Consider the following 18984-nt stretch of genomic DNA (forward strand, 5'->3'; position numbering starts at 1 on the left):
ACTCTGAACGTATGACTTGTATGCGTAATTCACTGAGGTCCTTCCTTATGTACTTACTAAGTGTCTACTCTATACCAGGCAGTGGAGTTGTGAATAAAATCAAATTCCTACCCTGGTGGAGCTTATATTATAGAAGGAAGGTCTAGACCATCAGTAAATATATAGTGAAGCTCTGAGGAGAAACAGAGCAGGGCAAAGAGAAGACAGCTGTGGGAGGTGGTTTGTTTTATATAAGCTAGCCAGGCAGTGCGTATGAGATGTGTCTAAGCAGGGATTTGAAGGAGGTCGGGGAATAAGCTAGTGGATATCTGAAGAAAGAACCTTCCAGATGGAGTGAGCATCACATGCAAAGCTCAAGGAAGGAGCATGTGTAGTCAGGTGCCCAACGTGGCTGGAGCAGAGCGAGTGAGAGTTGAGAGGTAGAAGATGAATTCAAAGAAGGAGCACTGGGGCCAGACCACATAGCCTCATGGGCTAAGTGAAGTCAGGGCTTTAAGAAGGAGGTCATCTGGCTGAGTGCGGTGGATCATGCCTGTAATCTCAGCACTTTGGGAGACCAAGGCGGGTGGATCACAAGGTCAGGAGTTCGAGACCAGCCTGGCCAACATGGTGAAACCCTGTCTCTACTAAAAGTACAAAAAAATAGCTGGGCGTGGTGGTGCGCACCTGTAATCCCAGCTGCTCGGTAAGCTGAGGCAGGAGAATTGCTTGAACCCGGGAGGCGGAGGTTGCAGTGAGCAGAGATCACACTATTGCACTACAGCCTGGGCAACAAGAGTGGAACTCTGTCTCAAAAAAAAAAAAAAAAAAAAAAAAAAGGAAGGCATCAAGGAAGAACCATGCACACTACTGCCAGTGCTAGGGTGAGAAAGGTGAGAACTGAGGACTGGCCTCTGGATTTGGGATCTTGGGTGAATTAGTGACATCCACAAGAGCAGTCTCTGTTGAGTGGTTAGGGATAGATGTCTGATTAACTGGGAGCACAGAAAGCTGGGGCCGTGACTCTAGGTAACTCTCCTGAGGCATTTGTATGTGGAAAGGAAAGCTAGCAGGAGGGCAAAGGGATTAGGGTTTTGTTTCTGTTTGTATTTTTGGGGGTGGGATAAACAGCCTATCTGTCGCTGGATAGAAATGATGCGGTAAAGGAAAAATTGTGACCCTTGTTCTCTCTTCCTTGAGTCATCCCTGACTTGTATCTCCCACATCTTATTCCTTAATTAAGCCGTTCTTCCTCTTGCATAATTCCAAATTATTATGATATACATAGCTTTGTTGTATTCTTTTATGAGTTTTACAGGGAGGAAATTGCATAAACTCTATAAACTAATTTCTATGTTTAATAGCCCTTAAGTTCTCCTACCCCATAGCCTGACCAAAAAAGTCTGACTAAAAAAAAATAGGATACAAATGATCCATATACATTATCCTGGCTAGAGAAGTGTCAGAAACTACAGTGTTATTAGAACCAATGGAGCTTAACTTTGTATCTAACTGGCTGTAATCAAAAAACTTCTGAACCATTTAAGAAAAAAAAAATCACTAAGATTAAGAAAATATCTTAACACAGGTGGAAATAGTAAAAAGATGTTTGCATGAAAGATGTCAAATGTAATAAACAGCCCTACTCTCCTGTAATAAAAGATGAATTTGGCTGTCAGATGCAATTTTGTAATAGCTTTGACCACCATGTACAGCAGGAGTATTTTTCTTTTTTTTACTATCGTTGAGTTTGTGGAATCAGTGATTATTGTTTTACTATTTTGTTAGGAAACCTAAAACATCTTCAGAATGTACAGAAAGAATATGGTCATTCTTACAGGACTGAAGGCGTATCAAGTGAGCTACTTTTGTAAATACTGTGAATATCCAAGTCCAACGTGGAATTAAAATCATCTCTACTACAAGATGCATAAGAAAACAAAACTCCTTTTCTTTCCAAATCAGAGATTTTAAAATATGAGTGATGATCAATGTGATTAGAAGCTTTAAAATTCTAACATGTATAAGAACAAAAATATTCCTATTTTCAGAGACTTAAGCATATCATCTGAGCATTGAAAAAAGCTCTTAATAGTACCTTTCAGATTTCTCAGCTGTTTTCAGATCCCGTATTAAATCCTTGTGGAAGAATAAGAAAGAAAGATACTCTGAATTTTACAGAATAGAATTCAGGGTCTTTATTTACAAAATGCTTTGTGAAGTTTGCTGTTTACTCATCTACTCCCTCAAGTATTTTCCTTCCTTATCAGCACAGACCCTCACAGTTTCAGGACTGCTCTGACTGCTGTTCACTGGAGACTCTTGTGATTTAAGATTGTAGAGGAAGTATGCTAACTGTCCTTTCTTAGAGATTTTTCATTTTCAACCTCCTATGAGATTAGATCACCAAAAAACCACACGGCCTACTTGAAGAATTGCAAGCACTTGAAGTGTTTGTAAGCACAACTTTCCTCAGAAATGTTTTTACCAGTTAAAGTTTCGCTCAGTTTTTATTGAGGATTTGTGTGGGGGGAAAAATTGACCATTGAAAAATGTCTGTGTCGTCTATATTTTTAGATTTGTACTGACAACAATTCATATCCCTTATTTAGACAATCATGTCAAAAATTCCTCCTAGTAATTAGAATCAGGAGACCGTGGTGGTCGTTTTGTCTTCTCCAGATGAATCTTACATGCTTTTCTTTTTCAAAGATGAACGCTATGGCCCACTGTGTTTCCATGACTACTTTTGCTTGAAAAGAGTTCAAAATCTGTCCAGTTGTTCAATAGAACTTCTCTCCCCATATTTGCTAAAAGACATGCATCTACTTTTTTAGTTTCTCTTTTAAAATAGTATCTTCAAAGTTGTAAAAGAGTCTTTTAGAATCAAATGATGTAGGCCAAGCTCAGTGGCTCACGCCTGTAATCCCAGCTCTTTGAGAGGCCAAGGCAGGTGGATCACCTGAGGTCAGGAGTTCAAGATCAGTCTGGGCAACATGGTGAAACACTGTCTCTACTACAAATAAAAAACTTAGGTGGGCGTAGTGGTGGGTGCCTGTAATCCCAACTCCTTGGGAGGCTGAGGCACAAGAATCGCTTAAACCTGGGAGGCAGAGGTTGCAGTGAGCCAAAACTTGCCACTGCACTCCAGCCTGGGCCAAAGAGTGAAACTCTGTCTCAAAAAAAAAAAAGAAATGATTGTAAGTAAATAGAAACAAACTAATGAAATATGTATAAATGAATATAATTAATATAAATATTTTATGTATATATGTAATATGTATTAAATATAAATGCATATATTGATGTAAGCAAGAGAGTAAATAAATATTAAAAAGAAGGCCGGGCATGATGACTCACACCTGTAATCCCAACACTTTGGGAGGCTGAGGTGGTTGGATCAAGAGGTCAGGAGTTGGAGACCAGCCTGGACAATATGATGAAACCCTGTCTCTACTAAAAATACAAAACTTAGCTGGCGTGGTGCTCACCTATAGTCCCAGCTACTTGGGAGGCTGAGGCAGAAGAATCGCTTGAACCCAGGAGGCAGAGGTTGCAGTGAGCTGAGAGCATACCATTGCATACCAGCCTGGGTGACAGAGTAAGATTCCATTTCAAAAAAGATAAAAAATAAAAATGAAAAGATACTGATGGCACGTTTATTAAACAATGTCAGTATTGTTTTTGTTTGTTTAATTTTCCCAGACATTATGCTATGTTATGCTACCTCCAAACAGAGGTTCTCAAAATGTTCTCCTGGACAAATGTCACCATCACCTGAAGACGTGTTAGAATTATACATTCTTGACCTCCCAGTCTGGGCCTACCAATTATGAGTGTAGAAACCAGCAATCTGTGTTTTAAGAAGCCTTTCAGGTGATTCCTATGCACAGTGACGTTTAACAGCCACTGCTCTGGGTCTCAGATAATAAAAAGGCGCTTGCAGGTCAAACAGCGAGCTCTCCGCTCACCTGCAGTCCTGCCTTGCTGTCCACCTGCCTTCCTTCTTGCATCCTGTTTGCCCTCTTTTCAACCTTCCTATGTATGTGCATTGTGGGAGAAAACAGTGCAATGATGAAAGCAGAAGCTCTAGAGGTGCGTGATGACGTCTGGACTTGAACTACTACTAGTCTGCCACAAACTGGTGTGTGATCCTGAGCAGGTAATTTGACCATTTGAAGTGTCAGTTTCACCCTCTGTAGAAGTGGCATAACAGTAATATCTACCTTAGGGGGTTATTGCAAGATTCGAAGGGGGTGGTATCTGTAAGCTCTCTTAGCTCTGCATTTGGCACATTATATGGTCTTGGTATCTGTTAGCTGCTATTGTGATGAGCCAGGTGCTGTGCTGAGCGTAGGATACAGAGAGAAAAGGCACTCTCTGCCTTCACGGTGCTTACATGATAGTGTCTTTTAAGATGCTTATTCTGTGGGTGCTTTCTAAAGGGAAATGTATATTGAACTTGGGAAATAAATTGCCAGTCATCTATTCAAATCTACTTCCCATTGTAGGAATATCATTTTCATAGTAATGACAGCTAGACATTTAAGCCCATGATTTTCTCCCCTTAAACTGTTAGTGTGATAGGGAAAGAGTAAAAACTCTGGAATTAACCACATCTGGATTCTCTTCTTCTTCTTCCACTGTGTGAGCTCAAGAACCTCTCTGGGCCAGGCGCAGTAGCTCATGCCTGTAATCCCAGCATTTTGGGAGGCTGAGGCAGGCAGATCACCTGAGGTCAGGAGTTCGAGACCAGCCTGACCAACATAGAGAAACCCCATCTCTACCAAAAATACAGAAAATGACCCAGGCATGGTGGCGCATGCATGTAATCCCAGCTGTTCAGGAGGCTGAGGCAGAAGAATCGCTTGAACCCAGGAGGCAGAGGTTGGGATGAGCCAAGATCATGCCATCCATTGCACTCTAGCCTGGGCTACAAGAGCGAAACTCTGTCTCAAAAAAAAAAAAAAAGAACGTCTCTGAGCCCCAGGCTGCTCATCTCTGAAACAGGATGGTGGTATTGCTTACGTTTGGTCACCTGGTAGTCAAATGAGATGGTGCACATAAAGTGCCCGCTGTCTCTGGCACACTGTAATTGCCCCACCGTAAATATTCATTTTCTTCAAATAAAAAAGCAATCCAGGCCTTTTTTTGGATATCTGTGAATGATAGGGCAGTTTTCCCTGTTCTCAGATTAAAACAATATCTATATAAATTTTACCAGTTGATTATGCTTCAACCCTCCTCAGTGAGACACTCTTTAAAAAAGGAACATAACTGTATATAAAGTCAATCTGTGAGCATATTTGTTCACTGTAAATTCATCTAAGTACCCTCTCATGTAGCCATCATTTCTCTATCTGGTCCATAGACATCCCATGAGAGATTCTTTAAATGCTTCTCTGGAATGAAAATATATTACCTGCATGTCTCCTAACCTAGGAGTTAGTGAGGCTAGGTTGACATGATTTCTGATTGAATTCTTACAGTCTCCTAATGATCATATACTGAAGACATTCGTTCTTCTATAAGATGGAAGAAAGCATAATTTCCTAAACTATTTTGTAACTTTAAATTTTATGTGTGTTCATTCAAACTGCATTGTTATTTATGGATGGAATTATACCAGCAAATCAGTAAACTCAAAGGTCAAATCCAATAAAGTCCTTAGTAGTTTACTCAAAACGTGGATTGGACATGCAGACACATTGCTGAAGAGTTCACCGGAAGAAGGAGGTAAAAAAACAAGTGATTTCGATCTCAGCCGAGTTGTTTACCAGAATTTATCCCAGTGATTTTTTAAGCTTAATCATCGTTTTACTGTGCATTATCGTCCATTAATTTAGTCAGCTATTTTTTAAACATCCAGTGAATACTTGCCTGTCTGAGCTTTAATATTATGCCCTGGAAATATAAAGATGATGATACATGACTCCTCAACTCAAGGATCTTACTATTTAGCACAGTAAAGAGAGATGAGTAGTCAGAAGTCATCCATAAAGTAAAAGTCTGGGGAAAATAAAAGTATGTGAAAGCTTAGAGGATTACAGAAATAAGCTTGCCTGGAGGGTCAGATGTGTTTCCTACAGGAAGCTAATTTTGAGCTTAACCTGAAAGACCCCATGAGAGAGCACAGGAAAAGGAGAAATGAATAGGCAGTCCCAGAGAAACAGATTTAGCAAAGATGTCCCATAGGAGTGGGGGAGTGGTTCTGTATTGTTGGAGACCAGGGAACGTTGTAAAGAATAAGGGGAGATTAGGTGAGTTGGAGCCAGGTTGTAAATGGCCCTGCAGACCTCGCTAAGGAACTTAAACAATTTTTGCTTGGCAAATGAGTAAGTGGCTCAGATGATTCCCGTGTTTGTAAAGGATGGATTAGATTTCACACGTGGAGGCCAGTCTGCAGGGTACGGCGCTGGTCCAGGGGACATTAGAAGGCTTGAAAAACAGGGACAGTGGAATCAGAAAGGTTGAGACAGATTTTAATGTCATTGTTGAAGAATAATTAACAGAACTTGTTAACTATTTGTGTATGCATGGAAGGGGTGACAAAAGGGAGAGAAAAGATTCAGAGGTTTATCAAGGACCTGGATGGATGATTTTGAATGGTTATGCTCTTAACCAAGGCCCAGGTGGGTGAGAGGGAGGAGAATGTCCTCTAGGACCTCGAGTTTGGGAGAAAGGTCAAAGCTAGAAGATTAGAGCTAAAAGTCTTCACCATAGAAGTGGTAGTTAGAATTACAAAGTGGAAAATTCCTACAGATATTTTGGAGGCCAGATTAGAGTCCTGGAGGGAAAACATAACATTTGGAAAGAAGCTTAATAAATCAGCAACAGAACAGATTAAGGAAACGTCCAGAAAGATAGTTGGAAAACTCAGAAGTTCTCTGAAGATGAAGGACAAGCAAGTTTTCAAGAATTAGGGACTAGTGGCCAGACCTGGTGGCTCATGCCTGTAATCCCAGGACTTTGGGAGTTCGAGGCAGGCGGATCACTTGAGGTCAGGAGTTCAAGACCAGCCTGGCCAACATGGTGAAACCCTGTCTCTACTTAAAATACAAAAATTAGCCAGGCGTGGTGGTGCACGCCTATAATCCCAGCTACTCGGGAGGCTGAGGCATGAGAGTCACTTAAACCCAGGAGGTGGAGGTTGTTGTGAGCTGAGATTGTGCTACTGTACTCCAGCCTGGGTGACAGAGGGACACTGCATTAAAAAAAAAAAAAAAGGATTAGGGACTAATTAACTATTTCAGAGTCATGAGTGTGGTGGAGAGTAAAGACTAGAAAGCAACAGGTAGACTTGCCAGTTGAAGGTGGACTGATGGCTCTTGTGACTAAAACACAGGAAGAAGCAGGTGTGTGTGATGGTTTGTATGTGTGTACAATTTGTTTTGTTGGTTTTAAAATGAGTGCACAGCAGTGTTCATCCACAGCCATTGTTACTAATCTATAGCCATTCTAAAATTATGGGGGAAAGTTCATCCTTTCTGAGGTAGCTCACCCACGAGTCACAATATTCTGCTTCTTATGGAATCTTAGACCGTCGTTTAAGAGATTCAGCCCACAGGGAATTGATTCGATTGGTCGAATATGCTTTCTTATGAGTAAATGATCCTCTCAGCTCTTTTCGCCCACATATACAGCACACACACAAAAAAAATGGTTTCAGGAAGCAGATATACATCATATATGTGCATTCATTTTATGTTCACGGGAGGAATACATTTGTGGTTTTTGGAACAAAAGTATAGCACATGCATACCTAATTGTCAAGGAGTCCTAGATTTGGAACTATGAATATTCTGTAAAATTCAGCTCCTATTGTTGATAGAAGTGGCAGGCTTGCTGCGTGTGTTACCATGAAGGGAGAGGGATAGATGTTTGTAAGGCATCAGTGCTGGCCCCGGAGCTCAGGGAGCTGGGGCAGACCCCTCTGGACCCCACAGCACCATGTCCTACTTCTGTACTTCACGTCCATGACTAGCCACATTCCTGTAGTCCCTTCAGGGCTGACACTTGCATGAAGCAGTTCAAAGATTTTTTAAAGCTTGATTTTCTTTGTGTTAGGAACTAGTTTGTGCTCATTTGAATTGTGATTCATAATCATTTGGAATGCAAACGCAGTATTTTCTCTGAGAAAGTCGGAGATTCTCAGTGATGAAATGTATAAAGAGGTACTTGAGGAAGCCTTGTACGTTCCTTTTCTTTGAGATTATGATAAGTGACTAGGGGTTGATTTTTTTTCCAGTGTATCTCAGGGGTTTTGTGGTTTTGTATGTGTGTATTTTAAGTCACTGAGGTTAGAAAGGAGAGAACAGAGAGCTAGGAATAAACTTCCCCAAATCACCTTTAATTCCAAAAGACATCAAATAAACTTCCCCAGATCCCCTTAATTCCGTAAGACATCTAATACTCACTTCTATCTTTACCTGGAGAGAAAGACACAGCTCTTAAACTGGCTTTTCTAGCCAGCCTTTGTCTAGAATCTCCAGACCCTCTGTCTGTCCTCCCCACACCCCCCCACCTTCTTCCTTTTCTCCATGCATGTGTGTGTGTGTGTGTGTCTTTTTTTTTCCTCTCCCTCTACTTTTGGGTAAAAAAAGCTTTAAATTTGTTAGCAGACCTAATGGTGTTGTTTTAGTAAAGAACATTGTACACTGGTAGTAATGATCGTTATATCTGCTCTTTGTTTACTGTTAGCAGATCCATCTCTGCTCTATCGGGACGTCAGACCTGTGACATCCCAGCTCCACACTGCACTTAAACCTCTCCTAGGCTGGGAGATTCCATTGGCGAATAGGGCTACTTCCAGCAAGCCGAGATGCAGCCAGCAGGAAATGAATCCGTCTGCCCACAGATACTTACTTAGACCAAGTTATTAATGTTTAGTGGCAGAAAAGTGGCTCCCTTTCTCATTCAAGTGAATGATGAGAGTGTGTCTGTTTCCTTGATAAGACTGTGGCCAGCTTGGCATTTGGTCTGAAAGGTGGATGGAGATGCTCTGCCTGCAGAGCTGGCTGCAGGGATGTCTGGTTTCTTTTCTCTGTATCTGTGCCAGAGTGTATCTCTCTTCTTCATCTCACGAACTGTTTTTAAACTTAATCACACTGAACTTTTTGTATATGTTTGCCTGACAATAAATGGGTCTGGGGTTAGGTAGGGAGAGTGTAGAGAAAAATACATCTTTATTAGGAGAGAAATGAAGAAAGCACTGTCATTGTTTAAAATAACCCTTAGTGTAAATGAGACCAGTTATAGCGAGGCCAAGAAACTTTTCATTGGTTTTGAAAAATACCAAAATAAAAATAATGGGAATTTAAAAAGAGTTTTAACAAATTCTGTGATGAAAAGTACTTTTTATTCTCTCAAACATTCCTCTCTGATATTATAAACCTTATTCTAATTTTCCTAGACTCAAATTTTCTTTGCTTAAGAACTTACTTTTATGCATAATACCCTAACTAAATGAAGCAGTTACCACTTAGAACATTTGCTTGTAAGGAATAAAAATTCATATAGATGTTTTGAAATTTATTTAGCTTCTCTTTTAAGTTACATTTACAACTTAGATGTTTTACTTTCAGATGTTTTATTTTCATGGGGTCATTTTTGTCCAAGACCTAGAAAACAGTTTCAACTGAGGAGTAGCCTCGACGTCATATTCCTCAGCAAATGCTTCACATCTCCTGGAGGCATAAACTCTGTCATTACCAATTAACAATATCACGCTTTTTTACCTTGATAAGCTTGAATTTCAGGTTTTAGATTCATTCCAGCATTACTCTATTTTTATGGACAACCTGTTGAATAAGCCGGTTGGATGATGCAATATCTTAGAATCTCATATTCTCTGAAATGCGGAACTGTGATTCCCTGCCTGTCTGCAAGTCATCCGGGCTTCCCTAACCTTTAAGATGCAACTGTGAACAGTGAAGTATGTGGGAGCTGGGGGCTGGGGAGAAGCCTGCGACAACTAAAATGACTGCTGCAAGCCCAGGAACTCTGTTCGTTTTGTTAGAAACAAACTCGGAGTCTTACTGCTCTAATTTGAGGCACCATTTAAATTAGCTTAGTTATCTGTCTTTCTCTAGAGGAGACAGACCGTGACAAGGAGATAGAATTTCTGCTTAAGGTAGGCCTGCTGGCTCTATCGAGAAGTGATCACAGCCTATCATCCTAAGAAGAAACAGAAGACATAAAAAGTACAAACAAAACCAGCAAAGTACAGTGTTGGGTCAAGGCCTGGGCAGGCTGCCTTGTGTGTCTTAGGAGGCCTCAGTCCTTAGGGGTGGCCCTGTATTACAGCACGTTACAACAGTGTTGTGTCCGATGATGAACATGGGCCATCAATTACATTTAAATCGTTCCATTTATTTAGGGAGGAGAAAATATTAATTTGTTTCAAGAAAGACTTTATTCAAAATTGATTATGCAAAGATAGGTCCGTAAAGGGGGCAACATTCCATGATCTGGGAATTACACATTCATTGATTAAGCTCACTGTTTCTGAGCATTGCTGGAAGGTAAGTTTGCTTCGAGATGAAATTAATTTTACTCATGTTGGTCACCTTCTCTGTTGGCCAATTCCATAAGCTCTTTGGTTATTTCCTATAGTTAAATTCTCCCTTCAGAGATACGAAATGCCTCATATTCTTTCATTACTCCTGGCCCTCCATTTAAGGGATAAAGACTTACCTCTGACATTTTTTCAGCATAGTTTTGTTTCTGAAGTTTCATAGCCAATAAAAGATATGGTAAAATATGAAAATAAACATCAAGTTTTATAGCCATTATCTGCCACTTAGCGTCCATCTCTTCCATCTAAAAGATAATGCTATGTTTCCTGTTTTCTAGTTTCTGCCTCCTGTGTTGTTTTTTTCCCAAAATCACTAAACGTGATAAATGAAGTTTCTTTTCATTATCATATGGTCTGGTTTTGCTCATATTTTCCTTCTGTTATCTGGATTGCTAATTAGCAGTCGCAACTGTTAAAAGGAGCCTATCACAGATGTCATCTTAAAATTTTTACTTCCCTTTTTAGTTCTCTAATAGGGTGAAATCTTGATTCACAAATGCCCTGGCAGTCCCCCTTTGTGTGAATGCATCCACTGAAAAAAAAAAAAAAAAAAATATATATATATATCTTCATGAATCATGCACAAAAGCTGTGTTTCTGGACAGCATCCATAGACCCCCACCATGAATGGAGGTTCAACTCAAGTGCAGGCACAATTTGGAAGCCTTTTGACCATCTTCTTCAGCCCAGCTCTGGTTTCCTCTCTGAGTATACACTCCCTCTTCACGGTGCTTGCTTTTTCACTTTATAAATGAGGTATTGTCCTTCTTTTTACTTTCTCTTCCTTCCCAAACAGGACACACTGGTCATTTTAATTTACTGTTTGAAATGTTATCTCCACCATGCCTTTTCACTTAAAGCCTTTGTGGTCTAGTTGTGACATGAACATCTTTCTTCTACTTAGCTTTAGAAATGTTAGGCAGCATTGAATGAGGCGTAAGGCAGGAGAGAAGGAGGACGGAACATGTACAAGCAGTTACTCAACAGACTCAGAGTGGCAGCTGATGAAATCTGCGACCATAAACCGAATGCAGAGCCCAAGTGGGAAGATGCGAATATTGGCAGCTGGCTCAGGCCGCCTTCGTACCAACTTCTTCATTATTTTTTTTTCTGCCAACTCTGGCAACACATTCAACCTCGAGGGATGCATTCTTTTTTCCTGCCTAAAGTGTGGAAAAGTATCTTGTTGTCTGAGTTTTGTTGAAATAAAATTGGCTTTTGGAAGCGGGAGCATTTGCTAGGAAGCTTAGGAGGGCTGAGACTTGTAAAGGGAGCGCGTTTATGTGGTTTGGGTTTGCGATCTGGTAAAATAGTGGGGACTGAGGAAGTGTTGTCATTTTGGGGGTCTTTTGGCAGCACCGCTGAGGCTTCAGGGAATGTTAATGCCTCAGATTCAGGGTACCGTTTCTCAGAGTGGTCCTCACAGGCCACTTACACCAGATTCTGCCGAGCGTGCTTCTGAAAGCATCCCAGAGTGACTAAATCAGAATGCCTCGGAATTAGACTAGAGAGCTGCGTTTTAACAAATTCTCTATGAATCTCCTGCTTTGAAATGAGAAGAGGAACAATGTTCAAGGTTCTGGGGCTCAGTTTCCAACTGCCCAGGTCATTTATGTGTGTGCATAACCAGAGGCGCTTAGGGTGAGGTGACTGACTCATCCTAATCAGACACGTGAGAAACCGAGGCGTAAACCTGGAAGCCAGTTGGAACTTTGCCCTCCGTAACAGGAATCCTACGGCAGCAGAGGGGAGAACTTCCTAGTTCTCGAAGCTCAGTACGGTGTTCCGTGACTCTTGCTCAATCTTTGTATGTTATCCTTTCATGTTCAATCCATTTTCCTTTTCCAAGAGAGGTATAAACGATTAAGATTTGTCTGTTACATTTCTCAAAACAAGACAACTATGCAGCCAACAAACATTTTAAAAAGCTCATTACTTGTCATTAGAGAAATGCAAATCAAAACCACAATTAGATACCATCTCACACCAGTTACAATGGCGATCATTAAAAAGTCAGGAAACAACAGATGCTGGAGAGGATGTGGAGAAATAGGAACACTTTTACACTGTTGATGGGAGTGTAAGTTAGTTCAACCATTGTGAAAGACAGTGTGGCGATCCTTCAAGGATCCAGAACAAGAAATACCACTTGATCCAGCAATCCCATTACTGGGTATTGGATTATATAACCCAAAGGATTATAAATCATTCTATTATAAAGACACGTGCATACGTATGTTATGGTGGCACTGTTTACAATAGCAAAGACTTGGCACCAACCCAGATGCCCATCAACGATAGACTGGACAAAGAAAACGTGGCACATATACACCATGGAATGCTATGCAGCCATAAAAAGAGATGAGTTCATATCCTTTGCAAGGACATGGACGAAGCTGGAAACCATCATTCTCAGCAAACTAACACAATAACAGAAAACCAAACACCGCGTGTTCTCACTCATAAGTGGGTGTTGAACAATGAGAACACATGGACACAAGGAGGGGAACATCACACACTGGGCCTGTCAGGAGGTAGGGGGCTAGGGGAGGGTTAGCATTAGGAGAAGTACTTAATGTAGATGACGGGGTGATGGATGCAGCAAGCCACCATGGCACATGTATACCTATGTAACAGACCTGCACGTTCTGTACATATACCCCAGAACTTAAAGTTTAATTAAAAAAAATATATATATATAGATATATATATATATATTTACATAGGGGGTGTGTGTGTGTGTGTTTGTGTGTGTGTGTGTATGTATGTATGTGTATATATATATGGATGTGTCTGTTAAACAAGACTTGGCAGTCAGCTTGCTCCAGAAAGATCTCCGTAACCCTTGCCTACCCACCCACCCAGGATCCTCCTCTGGGACACAGTTGTACCTTCTACGAACCTAGGTGGTTGCTCTTAATACAACATTGTCATTTATTTGCTCATTTAATGAATGGACGAGCTGAAAGATCTCGTGAGGCCTCTAATGCACATTCTCCCCTGTTTTTGTGGTCTCTGCCATGAGGAATGACTGGATGCTTCTGTGTAAAATTAAAGATGTTTGTATTAGACTTGGCTTCCTGTGATCCTTACAAAAATGTGTTTTGAGAACAAAATAAATAGGATTGGGAAAAAATTAAGATGCTTTGAGGATCTAAATACTTGTAAAGTACATTCTATTTGAAAGCCACAAAATGCTTTAAAAAGCTCCAAGTAAATTTAAGAGGAGATCTACTGGATTTAGGCTAAGTGCTGAAAAAAAAAGTTTCCTTAATTCCCTATCCAAATACTTCAACTTAAATTTACTGGTAGCTGTTTCAGAGGAAGATGGGGATGCTGCAATCCTTAGTTTGTTATAAAGAAACTGTTTTTATCTTCAAATGTTTAGAGGAAGGATTAAAGGCAATTTATGGCTTGGGTGAAAGTAATAAAATAATGAAGTATCTTCTAAGTTGTCCTTGTTTTCTGGAATTACTAACAATATCAACCCAGGAGGCATTTTATATCTGAAAAGAATTACTCTCATTTGTCATGCTTTAATATAAACTATAACATCAGTCTTATAGCTGCAATACTGAGTTGTTTGTTTCATGTTTAAAAAGAGGAATTGATTCAGTTGTAAAGGAGATGAATTCTGTCATTAGGTCTTTTGCTGCAGGAATGAAGAAATATATTTATAATTGACTTCTTTCAGGAAATTAGGCCGTAAGGTCTACATGAAATGCATTTTATTAAGATCAAGCCATAGCCTTTTTAGTTTCTCCAGAAATAATTCATTTTTAATTCCCAAGGAAAAACCACAGTAATAAAAATAAATTTACCTGATAGATTATTCTTGTTGTCATTGCTCCCCGTTTTATTTAAAAAAATACCAGTTTACAGATTCGTTACTATTTGTTTAATTAAGACAATAAATTGTTGTAGCCTTTCATAATGTATAAAGAACTTTTTAGATAACATTTTACTCAGTCTTTGCAGTGATAATGATGATAATTTAATATATAATGGAGCCTTTCATTCTTTGAGGGAATACTGAAGTTCAGGGGTACAAGAGCATTTCCAATGTCAAATAGCAGAGCCTGAACTTAATACAGGACTTCTCTCCAAATAGCACCTTCGTTGTTTTTTTTTTTTTTGAGATGGAGTCTCACTCTGTCACCCTGGCTGGAGTATGATGTCACAATCAGCTGACTGCAACCTCCACTTCTCTGGTTCAATCAATTCCCCTGCCTCAACCTCCCAAGTGGTTGGGATTACAGGCACACGCCACCACGCCCAGCTAATGTTTTTGTATTTTTAGCAGAGACAAGGTTTCACCATGTTGGCCACACTAGCCTCTTGTTTTAACTACATCACCGGTCAGTACAATGTTGTTTTCTTTGTCATGTATGCTTAGTAAGAAATACTAGAAATGTTAAAATGTTGTTACTGCTCAGTCTTTTTTGTTAACAATTAAATGATTGGTTCCCATGCTAGATGAAGCTCAAATCTTAGAAATTGCTCAAGTGTTTATTGCAAGTGATTTTTATGCATGCGTGTGTGTGGTTTAGGAAGTGGATCTGAAATAATTTTCAGTAGGCATGTAATTGTTTATGTGAACCTTTTCTTTTGGTGGGGGGTGGGTATGGAGAGGGTCTCACCATTTGTTGCTCAGGCTAGAGTGCAGTGGCGCTGATCACAGCTCACTGCAAGGCATGTACCACCATGCCCGGCTAATTTGTTGTATTTTTTGTGGAGACAGAGTCTCACTCGGTTACCCATGCTGGTCTCGAATTCCAGGGCTCAAGTAATCCACCCACCTTGGTGTCCCAAAGTGCTGGGATTACAGCATGAGCCACCGCACCTGGCTGTCTTACTCTTTAATTATTCCGATGCCTCTGACTTATGTGATGGTGTCAATCCTATTTATGTAATAGAATCAATCTCATCCTTTCAGTTGACAATGGGGGTATTTCATTATTTACTTGTATATAAGATTCCTTTTATATAAAATGAAATGCATGCACACTCTGCATAGAAACTCTTATGTGTTTGATATTACTCCATTCTATCGTACTATGATTCCAAGTTAGGAACTCGCAGATAAATTAGCCTCTGTAGCTGTAACAGTTTAGACTTTCAATTCACATGTCAGATAACATTCTTCTGTGTATTGTCTTATTTTCTGCAGCCATTCAAATCTTTATTGAGTTGAGATCTGCTCACTTACTATAAGGTAGAATGAGGTGATCTAAGCAGGTTTTGTTTAAATATATGTGTCTTCTCCCCATCAGAGTGAAAGAAGCTGAAGAGGTGTGTAGGCAGAAGAAGGGAAAATCACTTTATAAAATAAAACCAAGACATGACTCTGGAATTGTAAGTATTTCACTTTACTGATTTTTATCTTGTGATTTTCTTTGGCTTTTAAATCCTATTTTCATAATGTATACAAACTCATAATATTTTAATTATTTTTCAAAATTTTTGATAAATAAGGAGCTTCTGAATTCAAGAATCTCCTTTTTCTTATGCCTTTAATCAGGCCCAGAAAATGAAAAGAGCCTTGATATTCATTATTCAAAACATAAGAATTAAGATAAATGTACTGAGGGTATGAATTTATGTGGATATGTGCATGTTGACAGGGGCAGGGTGGGAAGACCATCTTTCACTTTCTTTGTTACACACGGATCACAAACAGGCTGTATTTGAGCTGAGAGTGATCTTTATAATTGGATTAGCTCCACTGGGATCTGCAGCTTGGTGGGAAATGCCAACAGCAGTGTGACGCTTTGCCCAGGGTGCTCAGACCTGGTTTATATTCACAGATGGCTCAGCAGCGTTGGCTGCTGGACAGCGGTCAGTCCAGAGACTGAGTTTAACAAGCTCCTCTAAGTTTCCTGCTTGCCCACTCCCCACTTTAAAACAAAATGCCAGCTTGTCCACCCTGGGAGGGCAGGGCTTGGTTAAAATGACAAGGCTTTTTCTTGTGATACTGAGGATGTTTTGTTGACTGTTTTGAGGAACCATCACTTGGTACCACAGTGTAAGTAAATGGTGCTGTTTTAAATGAAAAGTTGAGTTTGGCCATAAGATAGGACCATTCTAAAGTAAATTAGTCTAATGTGGTCTAAATGGAAAAGACATTAAAATAACCCAAATTGGGATATGATTAAATATCCCTATTTTTTTAAAGTTAGGAATTACATCTTCATTTAGAAGCAATGTTCCCTTCAGTTTCTCTGTATCAAAATGGTCTTATCTAATGACAACTCCTACATGATAGTTCAGCTTAGTTTCTGCTTCTGTGTGATTATTCAATCCTATCACTGTATTGAATGCGGAGGAACAATTACTTATTAGTTAACCTCAGTCATGGTTTTATAAGTACAGAAGATGATTAGAGTACATGTATCATGAAATGAAACAGCCACTTCAGTTTTCATATTTATGTATTTGCCTGTAGGATTGAGGATGAGAATGGTGAGTTGACACTCTTTCAGATTGGTTAGAAGTTAAATTTTTAAAACTTTTTTTTTCTTAAAAGTATGTGGCAATTTGTCTTAATAAAAGTGCTCAAAGATAACACAGATCCCACTTATATTTTTTTCCTTTATGGATTGATAGACCTTTAACCTTGTCCCACAAAATTTGATCCAAATGAAAAGGTCTTTCTTAGGCTCCTCTAAACTCCTCCCATTTTTAAAAGTTCTTTCTAACTATAACTTTTATCTGGTGTGTTTGTTTTCAGAAAGCAAAGATAAGCATGAAAACTTGAACAATGAAAAGCAGAATGAAAATGAATCATTGCAACGACTTTCACAAAACTCAGCTGACCTGAGGGTGGGAAGGAGTCTACTGTCATTCCGATCATTTTTCTTCTTGGCCTCTTGCATAATCTTTTCCTTTTCTAGACAGTTCACTAATTGTTGAGTTTTATTGTATATTCATATAAAAATGCAAAAGTACTAGACCAGTGGAGAGTTTGACACCTTTTCTTTTTGTAAAAGTTTCTGGTATTATACGGATAGACCAAAACAGCATGTATAAGAGGCAGTATCTGCATTAATTCTGAACATGCTAAACATTAACTGAAATCCACTGTTGTGAGAGTATTCCTTGTCACAGCAAAAACACTTTCCTTTCTACTGACAACCAGTCCTCCACATCACAGCATTTAGACAAATGGGTGAAAATGTTATTTCTAGTGAATTGTTTGTATCAGTTTCATGTCTACCTATAAATTTTCTATTTTAAAATTTACCATTTATAATCAGTGCTTTCCCAATTCTTGGGTTGCTCTCCATAACTATGTATTTGTGAAAGAAGATTGTCATTTTTTTACTCAAGTCATATAATAAATTTAGAAAAGATATAGCAACTCTTTCCTGTAAATGATTTAATGTTGGCAAAAATCAGTTTTAAATTTATAGAGGGCTTTATCAGGATAGGTCCTTTGGGATCCTTTGGAAAGCTAGTCTGCAGCAGAGGTAAGTTAAACTAAAAATGTGCCTCTCTATAACTTTTTCATGACACTTCACCAAAAAAGAAAAATCACTCAATATTTTGAAGGAATTGAAATAAATGATGCTTATAAAATTGCCAAACGTGACTATCAGCCAAAAATGAAATAAAATTTTTGGAGGGATTGGCATCTGCCCAGAACCTGCTGAGTAAACATGCCTGAGTAAGTCAGCTCCTAATGCATTGTGATGGTTTTGTCTAACACGAGAGCTGGAGTTTTTTTTAATTACTTTTAATAATCTTTGTTGCAAGTTATAGTTGTGGATAAAGGGGAGAATTTATTGCTCTTGCAAACCAATTATGGAAAGCAACTTAAGAAAAACAATGTTCTAAATCATAACTGTTTGTATTTATGTAAAGTATGGACTCTTACTTTTTAGTTTGTAGTTTAAGTGCAAAGAAACAGTCGTGGTTTTTTTCCCATTGTTTTGTAGTATTCCTGTGCCCTTCAGTCCTTCCAGTGTGTATATTACCATTCTCCAATGAAATAATAGGGCATTTAACAAAGATCGCTATGTGCAATACTGTATTTAGTGTTTCTATTTCAATTTTTCTAGGATGTTAATTTATATGAAAATAAAATGAATAATAAAAGAATGTGTATCCTTTTTGTGCATATGGCATAAAGATACTTGCAAAATACAGTTGTCATATTTAACATGGGGTGGGGCATAAGGAAGGGAGGGAAAATAAGTTAGGCACTCTGCATATTGACCTGCACACACACACACAAATGTGCATACAGTTTCAGGGACTTAAGAAATTAAAGCCAACCAGATGTTGTGGCTCATGCCTATAATCCTAGCACTTTGGGAGGCCAGGCACGTGGATCACAAAGTCAGGAGTTCAAGACCAGCCTGGCCAACATGGTGAAATCCCGTCTCTGCTAAAAATACAAAACTTAGCTGGGCATGGTGGCGTGTGCC

General features: G+C 39.3%; 1 protein-coding gene across 1 annotated transcript in view; it reads left to right on the forward strand.

Moving 5' to 3' along the window:
* Positions 1-18665, forward strand: part of FMN2 (formin 2) — a 380362-nt gene extending 361697 nt beyond the window's left edge. Inside the window, 2 exon segments of the mRNA XM_021666911.2 lie at positions 15829-15910; positions 17286-18665. Coding sequence (XP_021522586.2) covers positions 15829-15910; positions 17286-17312 — 109 coding nt within the window. The 3' untranslated portion in view covers positions 17313-18665.
* Positions 18666-18984: the final 319 nt, after the last annotated feature.

The sequence above is a fragment of the Aotus nancymaae genome, unplaced genomic scaffold (assembly GCF_030222135.1).
Source record: "Aotus nancymaae isolate 86718 unplaced genomic scaffold, 86718_ANA_hifiasm-v0.15.2.pri h1tg000032l_0, whole genome shotgun sequence".
Lineage (NCBI taxonomy): Eukaryota > Metazoa > Chordata > Mammalia > Primates > Aotidae > Aotus > Aotus nancymaae.